General features: G+C 52.0%; 1 protein-coding gene across 8 annotated transcripts in view; it reads left to right on the forward strand.

Annotated features, from left to right (window-relative positions):
• Positions 1 to 742: 742 nt before the first annotated feature.
• SYNGAP1 (synaptic Ras GTPase activating protein 1) overlaps positions 743 to 12,174 on the forward strand; it is a 59,940-nt gene continuing 48,508 nt past the window's right edge. For 7 of the 8 annotated variants that reach the window (XR_009557071.1, XM_060271096.1, XM_060271101.1 and 4 more), the window contains exons 1-2: positions 743 to 1,985; positions 9,530 to 9,648. Coding sequence is in view for 7 of the 8 variants with exons in the window: in XM_060271096.1 (XP_060127079.1) it covers positions 9,547 to 9,648 (102 nt within the window). In the remaining variant the exon portion in view is untranslated. Of the gene's footprint in view, positions 2,244 to 9,529; positions 9,649 to 12,174 lie in introns of all 8 variants that reach the window. The other variant, XM_060271097.1, reaches the window with a different exon arrangement.

Consider the following 12,174-nt stretch of genomic DNA (forward strand, 5'->3'; position numbering starts at 1 on the left):
TCTCTCCCCCCCCCCGCCCTCCAGGGGTCATGTGGGGGGTAGGATTTCATTCGGAGCACAGCGCTGACTCTTTGAGGGGGCCACCACCCCGAAGCTGATGGGCATTGCCATTCTTATGATCAATTATGTGGGGCAGGTAAGCAGGCTTACCTGCCCCCACTATTGTATTCATAGAATCATAGAATGCTAGAGTTGGAAGAGACCACAAGGGCCATCCAGTCCAACCCCCTGCCATGCAGGAAACACCATCAAAGCATTCCTGACATATGCCTGTCAAGCCTCTGCTTAAAGACCTCCAAAGAAGGAGACTCCACCACACTCCTTGGCAGCAAATTCCACTGCCGAACAGCTCTTACTGTCAGGAAGTTCTTCCTAATGTTGAGGTGGAATCTTCTTTCTTGTACTTTGAATCCATTGCTCCGTGTCCGCTTCTCTGGAGCAGCAGAAAACAACCTTTCTCCCTCCTCTATATGACATCCTTTTATATATTCATCATGTTGTTGTTGTTGTTGTTGTTAATCAAACTTGCATACCCCCCCATAGCCATAGGTCTCGGAGCGCTTCACCCTGTAGCGCGGCGAGGCTCCGTCATGTGGCGGGGAGTCCCGCCGCCTCGCCTGCGGCTACTGCGTCCGTCTCTCCCCGCGTGGGCGTGGCTTCCCCTGCCGCTGGGCTGACGTAGAGGGGCGGGGTTTTCGCTCCTCCCCTCGGCCCCTCCACCGCGCAGCCGCAGTGCCTCTCCTCGCCGCCGCCTCAGTCTACCTCAGGAGGTCGGTCGCCGGGGCCGCCGCTCGCCTTCGCTTCCCACCGCCGGAGCGGCCAGGAGCCGGGACCGGGGGACGCCCACCCGCCCGGGCGCTTCCGTGAGGGAGAGAAGGAGGCCGCGGGGTCGGCGGGGGATGGGCGAGGAAAAGGCCCCGGAAGAATGGGCGGGAAGCTCGTGAGGAGGGGGCGGAGCCGCCGGCGGAGGGAGGGGCCTCTGACGCAGGAGGGGCGGAGCCTCTGGAGGAGGCGTCCTCGAGCCCAAGCGGGGAACACCAGCATCATAATTCCCCATAATTTATGGATCCCAGGAGGAGGAGGAGGATTGTTTTGACAGCGGAATAATGCATAAGCCCCGGAATATCCCGCTCGCCTGTGAATCGAAGAGTCAGAAGGGGCCCCCAAGGGCCATCTAGTCCAGCCCCCTGCGATGCAGGAATCTCAGCTCAAGGATCCCTGACAGATGGACGAACTGCTATGAAACCTCCCAAGGAAGGAGAATCCTTGATTTGCAGTGTTGGAAGGGGTTCCCAAGGGTCATCTAGTCCAACCCCCTGCAATGCATGATTCTGAGCCTCTTAGCCTCCGAGGAAGGAGAGTCCGCCACCTCCCGTGGAGGACTGTCAAATAGTTCTTGCTGTCAGAAGCGCCTGCCTACCAAAAACAGTGTCAGCTGAAGAAAAACCTTTTACTTTATACTGAGGGACAAATGTATGAGGAAAGTCCTGCAGATGCCGTCCAACCTCTGCTAAGAAACCTCTGTTCCATTATCAAACGGCTGTAGCCGTCAGAAAATTCTTCCTGGTGTTAAGTTGGAATCTCCTTTCTTGTCACTTGAAGCTCCTGGTTCGAGTCCTGCCCTCCAGAGCAGGAGAAAGCAGGCTTTCTCCACCTTCCATGCGGCCGCCCTTGAGATATTTGAAGATGGCCATCGCCTCTTCCAGGCTAAGCATATCCAATCCCCTCAAGCGTTCCTCATAAGGCTTGGTTTCCAGACCCTTTATCATATTCCTCTGCACACCTTCCAGTTTGAACTGGGAGATGTTAGAATAGTTAGCTTCACTCTTTCTGGACCAATGAGTTAAAAAAACACACTGAGAAATGGGTGACAGCAGAAGAAAGAACTGGCGCACGATTGGCTAGCACAAATATGCTGGATAAGGAACACAGAAGAGGAAGCAAACACGGTCATTGGTTGTGAGGAAGCTTATACTTCATTGAAGGTGATCAGAAAAAGATAAAATTGTTGACAAACCGTTTCCAAGCGCTTTACATTGGAAGAACCATTGCTGCAAGAAATATCTCCGCTTCCTTGGATGACCACATTTGGGTTCTAATATTATTATTACTATTTTATTAAATTTGTTAGTCACTTTATCTTGCCCAAGACAACTCAAAACTTCCTTATCTCCACTTTCCCTGCACAAGGCATAATTTCATATCCTTCCATCATCTCATAAGCACCTCTTCAAACGCATACGGTAACTTACTTTCCCCCCAAGCTAAAAACCCCAAATACTGCCGCCTTTCCTCATAGGGGAGCTGCTCCCCCCCCGATCATTTCTCTTGCCCCCCTTTTCAGACCTTTTCCAGCACTACGATATCCAGGGCAGATGTGGCCACCTCTGCTCACCAAGCGGAGTCCCTGTTCTGGATCCTTGGAGGAACCCACTTTCTACATCCCACCCTCTTTTTCCTACACTCTGCTTCCTGCTAACTTAACCAGTCCCTGACCTGCTGATTCTAGGACTCCTAAGCATCCTCCTTGGAGATGCCAGACGGAGGCAGGGGACTGGGGTGGCTGGTCCCTAAGGGCCATCCCTGTGCATGGGAGAGGCAATGCTCAGGTGTGTGTGTAGTGGAGGGAGGTGGGCAGTCGGGCCCTGGCTCAGTCCAGGGGCACCTGCCTCTCTTACTGCATTGGAATCCATGGGGGGGCAGTGTCAGGAGTATGGGCAGGAGTCAGGCTCTGGGGCCTGTAGTGCTTTGCAGGACTGGGGCATGCCTCAACTTGTGCTGGAGAGGCAAGGAGTAATCACCCAGGTGAGGCCACTTGAGATCTCACTGCACCTGGTGGCAGGAGCTGGGAGGGATAAAAGCCCAGCATTTCCCTTCAGCTCTTTGCCACAGCAACGCTATCCCTGCCTGGTTGCGTCTGGCCTCCTGTTCCTTGGACCCTTGCCTTGTTGCTGCTGTGCTTCTTGGACCCCTGCCTCGCCTTCGCCTTGCTCCTGCCCCGTGGACCTTCGCCTTGCTTCTTGTTCCTGGATCCTTTGCCTTGCTCCTTGGACCCTTGCTTCGCCTTCGCCTTGCTCCTGCCCCGTGGACCTTCGCCTTGCTTCTTGTTCCTGGACCCTCGCTTTGCCTTCGCCTTGCTTCGTGCCCCGTGGACCTTCGCCTCTGCCTTCGACCCTGCTTCTTCACCACCATCTTGCCTCTGGTCCTGACGCCCGCCGACCGGACCGTGACAGGCAGCTTGTGGGCCTTATCACCACTGGGACACTGAGATCCCAGAGGCAAGCCAAGGGGAGGGCGAAGAGAGGCTTTTGAGAGGGTCCAGGGACGCAGGTGGCGCTGTGGTCTAAACCACTGAGCCTCTTGGGCTTGCCGATCAGAAGGTCAGCGGTTCGAATGCCCACGATGGGGTGAGCCTAGCAGTTTGAAAGCACGCCCCGAAGTGCAAGTAGATCAATAGTTACTACTCCGGCGGGAAGGTAAACTGCGTTTCTGTGCGCTGCTCTGGTTTCGGTGTTCTGTTGCCCCAGAAGTGGATTAGTCATGCTGGCCACATGACCTGGGAAAACTGTCTGCGGACAAACGCTGGCTCCCTTGGCCTGTAAAGCGAGGTGAGCGCCGCAACCCCAGAGTCGTCTGCGACTGGACTTAACTGTCAGGGGTCCTGTACCTTTAGGGTTTGAACAGGGAAAAGATGAGATCGCCTGCCCTGCTCTTTGAGACGGTTCTGCACCCAATTCCAAGGGCTGCAGGCCTTAGGTTCTCACCCTTTAAAGTCCAGGCTTCCCCTTGCGGCCAGGACACAGACTGAGGGCTCTCCCCTGCCAAAGTTAGCCGCCCTATAGTTCCTGGGCTTGAGTTACGATGCTCCCAGTGGTGTTGAAAGCCCTAAAGGACTCGGCCTCTGAGAGACCACCCCTTCCCCCAGACCTGCCTGGGCATTAAAATCTCAACAGTTCTGGTATGTGTGGGGTGAGCAGGTGGCTCGGGGGAGAGAGCCTTCTCCACGGTGACCCCTTAGCTCTAGGTTCCCCTCCTTGCTCTGTGATGGCGACTTGTTCTAAGCTCTTTTAAAACTGCCATGGCTCCCTCCTCATGGAGGATATATGAAGGGCCTTTCCAGGGGTGGCACCCCTGCAGCAGAGAGGCCCCCCTGACACTTTGGCTTTCCAGATTCAATGCCTTTCTGCGAGGTGTATAGTTGCAGGTCTTCATCTGTGGGAATGTTGGTGCTGCTGTGTGCGTTTTGTAATATACTTTTAATTCTCCGCTGCCTCCCCTAACCAGGCGTGCACCCCCCCCCCCGGTGTTATGGAAAACAGCTCCCAACTGGATGAGGCTGACAGGAGCAGCCCTCCGAAACAAAATTCTGGGGGCACCTGGTGGGGTATGAGGTTGTGGTTATTTGCCTTCCTTAGGGCTTGAACCCTTAGGGGTTCAAGAAAGAAGATTCCACCTAAACATTAGGAAGAACTTCCTGACAGTAAGAGCTGTTCGGCAGTGGAATTTGCTACCAAGGAGTGTGGTGGAGTCTCCTTCTTTGGAGGTCTTTAAGCAGAGGCTTGACAGGCATATGTCAAAAATGCTTTGATGGTGTTTCCTGCTTGGCAGGGGGTTGGACTGGATGGCCCTTGTGGTCTCTTCCAACTCTAGGATTCTAGGATTCTATGATTCTATTCTATGGTTTTAATGTTTGGTTTATGGCTTTGGTTTTGATGTGTGCAATTGCAGAGAACTTTTGCTACCAGTAACAGTGGAAAGAAGGAAGGAAGGAAGGGACATGGAAGGGGCGTCGGGGGCCTTGGCCGCTGACCTGCAACTGTGGGCATGGTGGGGCCCTCCTTTCCAGAGGCTAGTGGGGCTGGCCGTGAGGACACCCCCTGGGCTGGGGAATCTGGGACTCTGGCCTGTGCTGAAGCCCCAGAGCGGCTTCTCCAGATCCTGGCCGTCTCGATGAGCTTGGCTTCTTCACTCCCATTCCCACCCATCACTTTTAAGGACCTAAAAATATCCTGCGAATTCAGAGAACCGATCCTCTGGTCCTTTGGCACCTGGAGGCTGAGGCTGCCTCCCTTTTCTCCTTGGGCCTGGGTTGCAAGTTGCACCTTTTGGGGTGACCTGCTTGTCATCCCCACACTCTGTAGGCAGCTGAAGCTCCTCCCCTAAACACACATACAATAAATGGACTAGATTCTAGGACTTGGCTGGGTTTTTCTCACCACTAGAGGGCAGCACCACCTTGCCAGGCGAGGCCCTTATACAACTCCCCATCCTCTGCTCTCTCTCCCCCCCCCCCAATATGGAGATTCCATCCACGCTCTCCAAATGGAGGCTCAGCTGCAGAAGGAAGGGAGGAAGGAAGGAAGGAAGGAAGGAGAGGAAGCTCCTCTTCCTCCTCCTCCCAGGTCCACTGGTTGTCCTTCCAACTGAGCCCTCCCAGACCACAGAGGCTGCTGAGGGCTCCCCAGGGTGGGATCGTTGCAGCAGCCCCCCCTCCTCTGCCAGGGACCTCCTGTAGTCACCCATCCCACCACGCCACATAGACCAGTGTTTCCCAACCAGTGTGCCTCCAGATGTTTTGGGACTACAACTCCCATCATCCCTAGCTAGCAAGACCAGTGGTCAGGAATGATGGGAGTTGTAGTCCCAAAACATCTGGAGGCACACTGGTTGAGAAACACTGACATAGACCATCTGGTGGTTGTGGGGAAAGGGGGCTGAAGAGGCTGTCCCAGCCCCCAAGCCAAGTGGCATCCAGCTTCCAGGGGTGACAATTGTCCCTCTGGTCAGCAAAAGGAGGAGTCTCCAGCCAAGTTAAAGCAGCAAAACAGCGGTCAGTTGACCTGATCTTTATTTGTTGCAACAAGGTTCAAACGCGCAAAGATTAGGAACCCCGAGCATGGGGTCGCATGAACTTTTAAGACCTCTCCCCATTTCCCATAATACATTTTTCAACAGCATCATCAATACATCACAAATCGCAGAATCGTAGAGTTGGAAGAGACCACAAGGGCCATCCAGTCCAACCCCCTGCCAAGCAGGAAACACCATCAAAGCATTCTTGACATATGCCTGTCAAGCCTCTGCTTAAAGACCTCCAAAGAAGGAGACTCCACCACACTCCTTGGCTGCAAATTCCACTGCCGAACAGCTCTTACTGTCAGGAAGTTCTTCCTAATGTTTAGGTGGAATCTTCTTTCTTGTAGTTTGAATCCATTGCTCCGTGTCCGCTTCTCTGAAGCAGCAGAAAACAACCTTTCTCCCTCCTCTATATGGCATCCTTTCATATACAGTAGTACCTCGACTTCGGGGACCCAGGTGGTGCTGTGGGTTAAACCACTGAACCTAGGGCTTGCTGATCAGAAGGTCAGCAGTTCGAATCCCTGTGACGGGGTGAGCTCCCGTTGCTCGGTCCCAGCTCCAGCCAACCTAGCAGTTCGAAAGCACATCAAAATGCAAGTAGATAAATAGCAACTGCTACAGCGGGAAGGTAAACGGTGTTTCCGTGTGCTGCTCTGGTTCGCCAGAAGTGGCTTTGTCATGCTGGCCACATGACCTGGAAGCTGTACGCCGGCTCCCTTGGCCAATAATGCGAGAGGAGCACGCAACCCCAGAGTCGGTCACGACTGGACCTAATGGTCAGGGGTCCCTTTACCTTTACCTTTACCTCGACTTACGAAGGCGATCTGTTCCGCGGCACTCTTCGGATGGCGAATCCTTCGTAAGTTGAAGCGTCCATTTTGCGCTTTGCGCATGCGCAGACCGCGCACACAGTGAAAATACTTCTGGGTTTGCGGACTTCGTAAGTCGAAAACTTCATAAGTCGAGGCATTCGTAAGTCGAGGCACCACTGTATTTGAACATGGCTATCATATCACCCCTTAACCTTCTCTTCTCCTGGCTAAACATACCCAGTTCCCTAAGCCATTCCTCATAAGGCATCGTTTCCAGGCCTTTGACCATTTTGGTTGCCCTCTTCTGGACACGTTCCAGCTTGTCAGTATCCTTCTTGAACTGTGGTGCCCAGAACTGGACACAGTACTCCAGGTGAGGTCTGACCAGAGCAGAATACAGTGGGACAATAAAAGTATTTACACATCCCCCTAGCTTTGAAAGTATCCCTCCTTTGAAAGTATCAGGATCCAATCCACCATTCCCTGGGGTATGTGCTGTCCTTGATTGCCTCCTGCCTCCTATTGTGAGGCTAAACAATTCACATCTTCTGGAGGGGCAAGGGGCATGTGACCTTTATGCTTAAGTGATTATGGAGGCAGGACGGGTCCTGGATTCCCCTCTTCCAGAGAAGTTATTGGAACCATTGGAACCAAGGAAATCGGTCAAACCGTTGAATTTTGGTGATTTTGAAGTTTCTACAGTTTTCTATATTGGGTAGTCAGTCGAAACAGTAATATACGTGGTCTCTGCTTATTGCTACAATTTTATAGGCTGCTTTTCTGAGCCTCTCTGCATGTATGGTGCTTGTGTAAACCAGGGCCGTCTTAAGCGCCCCTGGCGCCGTGGTTTGCCAGATCCCTCCAGCGCCCCCCGCCTCATTTCCCAGCGCGGTGGGCGGGTGCAGCACGGTTGCCGTGGGCGCAGCTGCACGGCGGACCGGCCAGTGGGCGGGCGCAGTTTGCGGCGCCCCCCTGGCGGGCTGGCGCCGTGGTGCCCTGCGCCACCCAGCCTGGCCGTAGGGCCGGCCCTGGTGTAAACAGTGAAGCAGAACGTCATTGTCATGGCCTTCGTTTGAGGCTGTGGGGGGGACCTTGGGATTTTGGGGGAGTTGTTTAACTGTCCCACCCCATCCGTGGTTTTAACACCTTGCACAGACCTCTTGCTGTGCTACAGGAACAGTCTTGGCTCATTGGGGGGGGGGGGTGAGAACACCTTATTTGCATAAAAAGGTCCCAGGGAAGGAGAGGGTCCTTTAAAGGGTTAGGTTCAAAAAGTCACCCTCCTGTTATTGACGCCACACACGGTAGTGAAAATGGGGCTTTGCTGACCCCAGCTGTGGTGTTGGCATCACCTGGTGGGCCCAGGTGAGACCCCCCCCCCTGCTTGAGACCCTGGAGAGCCACCTGCCAGCAGGTGGACCAGGGTGACCTAACATTAGGAAGAACTTCCTGACAGTAAGAGCTGTTCGGCAGTGGAATTTGCTACCAAGGAGTGTGGTGGAGTCTCCTTCTTTGGAGGTCTTTAAGCAGAGGCTTGACAGTCATATGTCAAGAATGTTTTGATGGTGTTTCCTGCTCGGCAGGGGGTTGGACTGGATGGCCCTTGTGGTCTCTTCCAACTCTAGGATTCTGTGATTCTAGGTGATCCTCATGTAGGAGAGGGCCATGCTCCACATCCACGCTCGGAGATAGCCATGTTTCTGAATGCTAGTTGCTGGAATCGGCTCTTGTGCTTGGTTCCTGCTTGCATATTTCCATAATGGGCACCTACTTTGCTATGGTGAGGACAGGATCCTGGGCTCCCTTTGGGTCTGATCCTGCAGGCTTTCCCTCTGTTCTTACGTTCTTGTGCTTCCTCTGTCCCTTTGCTTGTTGTTTGGCCCTTAGGGTGGCAGCAATGGCGGCTGTTCTCTTGGGGGTGGTGTTGGGGTAAGGGGGGGCTCGCCTTGGATTTGGGGGGGGGCAATGGCTGCCTGATCCTAACCTCGAAACAAAATAAAAAAATTCCTTCCAGTAGCACCTTAGAGACCAACTACCGTAAGTTTAATAAAAAATATTCCTTCAGTAGCACCTTAAAGACCAACTAAAAGTTTTTATTTTGGTATGAGCTTTCGTGTGCATGCCCACTTCTTCAGATACACTTGAAACAGAAGTGCCAGACCCTTATATATATACAGAGGGTGGTGGGGGTCGGTGGGAGTGGGTGATGGGCTGATGGGAGTGGTAAACCTGTAGATGGCTGTTAACGACTGCTGATGACTGCAATTAGTCCGGGGGGGGGGGAGCAAGGGCTGAGGCGCTAAAGAAAGCTTGATCATGCATAATGAGATAAGAATCCAATGTCTTTGTTCATCCCAGGTGGCTCCATGGTTTTAAGCTTGGTAATGAGTTCCAATTCAGCAACTTCTCTTTCCAGTCTGTTCCTGAAATTTCTCTGTAATAAAACAGCTGCTTTGAGATCTTGTATAGAATGTCCTGGGAGATTGAAGTGTTCTCCTACTGGTTTCTCTGTCTTATGGTTCCTAATGTCAGATTTATGTCCATTTATCCTTTGGCGTACGGTTTGGAAGTACAGGACCGTAAGTTTGTCATTGGTATGAGCTTTCGTGTTATCTGAAGAAGTGTGCATGCACACAAAAGCTCATACCAATGACAAACTTAGTTGGTCTCCAAGGTGCTACTGGAAGGATTTTTAAAATTTTGTTTCGACTACGGCAGACCACTACGGATACCTACGGTACCTGCAACTGAGGAGGGAGAGGGGCTGGCCAGAGGTGGGGGTGGGAGGGAAGGAAGGGGGTGCCCAGGGGGCAGATGTTGGGGCCTTTGCTTAATGCTTCCCTTTCCACTTTGCGCAGATGTGCGAGGAGCCCCTATGCACCGCGCCCAGTACATGCACTCCCCTTACGACCGGCCCTGGAACCCCCGATTCTGCATCATCTCCGGAAACCAGCTGCTGATGCTGGATGAGGAAGAGGTGAGAGGCTGGCAGGTCATGGGAGAGGGGGGCGCTGGGGGGCAGTGGGAACGGGGAGGGTGGGGTGGGCATTTTGCTCTGGGGGGGCACCGGAGGCCTTTAAGGTAGTGCATCACCCCCATTGCCCAGCCACCCTGAGACATACAGCTCATACAACTCTGTTGTTGTTGTTGTTTAGTTGTTTAGTCGTGTCCGACTCTTCGTGACCCCATGGACCAGAGCACGCCAGGCACTCCTGTCTTGCACTGCCTCCCGCAGTTTGGTCAAACTCGTGTTCGTAGCTTCGAGAACACTGTCCAGCCATCTCGTCCTCTGTCATCCCCTTCTAGTGCCCTCCATCTTTCCCAACATCAAGGTCTTTTCCAGGGAGTCTTCTCTTCTCATGAGGTGGCCAAAGTATTGGAGCCTCAGCTTCAGGATCTGTCCTTCCAGTGAGCACTCAGGGCTGATTTCCTTCAGAATGGATAGGTTTGATCTTCTTGCAGTCCATGGGACTCTCAAGAGTCTCCTCCAGCACCACAATTCAAAAGCATCAATTCTTCGGCGCATACAACTCTGTATGCAATTAAATAGAACTTCCCAAAGACCAAATATAAAAATAATACTTTTATATTCCACCAAGTGTCCATTTCTTTAAATATAACTTTTACATAATGTATGCGGTACCAAAATCATATTCAGGTGCGATACAGGAAGTCTCAAAGCCAAAGTTCCATCCAAATATTCCTTCATTCAGTAAAGAGAAAATAATCACTAGAAGAAGAAGAAGAAGAAGAAGAAGAAGAAGAAGAAGAAGAAGAAGAAGAAGAAGAAGAAGAAGAAGAAGAATAGAATCATAGAGTTGGAAGAGACCCCAAGGGCCATCCAGTCCAACCCCCTGCCAAGCAGGAAACACCATCAAAGCATTCTTGACATATGCCTGTCAAGCCTCTGCTTAAAGACCTCCAAAGAAGGAGACTCCACCACACTCCTTGGTAGCAAATTCCACTGTCGAACAGCTCTTACCGTCAGGAAGTTTTTCCTAATGTTGAGGTGGAATCTTCTTTCTTGAAGTTTGAATCCATTGCTCCGTGTCCGCTTCTCTGGAGCAGCAGAAAACAATCTTTCTCCCTCCTCCATATGACATCCTTTCATATATTTGAACATGGCTATCAGAAAAAGCTGTCCACATCCCTGAGAGTGTTGTAGCTTTCCCTCAGTCACTCAAACTGCAGTGCCTCAGCTGTGTGAAATCCTGAGATCACCAGATTCCAATCTCTGGGTCCAATGTCTTCCTCCGGTCAGCCCACAATGGAACGATAAGACGGCAAAGCACATTCTCAAATAGAAAAGTCAGTTTCATAAAACGGAGAAGGCACTCTGCTTATTGGTGGAATATAAATGTCTTCTTTTTATATTTGGCCTTCGGGAAGTTCCACAGAACCTGCATACATAATTGTATGACTGTTTCTTTATTTCTCTGCATTCCTTTGCCTTGTATTTTGCTTGCCCTGAGGTGTACGGCAAATTCGTAGAGGAAAGGGCTGTTGAGGGCTACCAGCTGCCATGGCTGTGCTCTTCACCCATGGCTGGAGGAAGCAATGCTTCCAAATGCCAGTTGCTGAAAGCTGCAGGAAAGGAGAATTGCTCTTGGGTCCATAGAATCACAATACTGTAGAGATGGAAGGAACACCAAGGTCATTTGGCCGTCCGACCTTTGCTTAAAAACCTTCTGGCGGTTCCCTCCCTGCGAGAAGTGAGGTTACGGGGAACCAGGCAGAGGGCCTTCTCGGTAGTGGCGCCCGCCCTGTCGAACACCCTCCCATCAGATTGAAGGAAATAAACAACTGACTTTTAGAAGTCATCTGAAGGCAGCCTCACTCAGGGAAGTTTTGAATGTTTGATGTCGTATCGTAATTTGTCGCAAGCCGCCTAGAGTGGCTGGGGGAACCCAGTCAGAGGGAAGGCATATAAACAATAAGTTATTGTTGTTATTATTACTAAGGGAGAGTTAGTAATTATAGTAATAATAATAAAATTATTAAGGGACCCAGGTGGCGCTGTGGGTTAAACCACTGAGCCTAGGGCTTGCTGATCAGAAGGTCGGCGGTTCGAATCCCTGTGACGGGGTGAGCTCCCGTTGCTTGGTCCCAGCTCCTGCCAACCTAGCAGTTCGAAAGCACGTCAAAATGCAAGTAGATAAATAGGAACCGCTACAGCGGGAAGGTCAACGGCGTTTCCATGTACTGCTCTGGTTTGCCAGAAACGGCTTCGTCATGCCAGCCACATGACCTGGAAGCTGTACGCCGGCTCCCTCGGCCAATAATGCGAGATGAGCGCGCAACCCCAGAGTCGGTCACGACTGGACCTAATGGTCAGGGGTCCCTTTACCTTTACCTAATAAAATTATTAGTAGTAAGGTTATTATTATTACTAAGGGAGAGTCTACCACTCTCCTGAGGGAGACAATTCCACTGTCAAACTCCTCTTATCCTCAGAAAGTAATAGCCCCATTCTGTACTCGGCCTTGGTCAGACCACACCTGAT

Source organism: Zootoca vivipara, chromosome 2 (genome assembly GCF_963506605.1).
Source record: "Zootoca vivipara chromosome 2, rZooViv1.1, whole genome shotgun sequence".
NCBI lineage: Eukaryota > Metazoa > Chordata > Lepidosauria > Squamata > Lacertidae > Zootoca > Zootoca vivipara.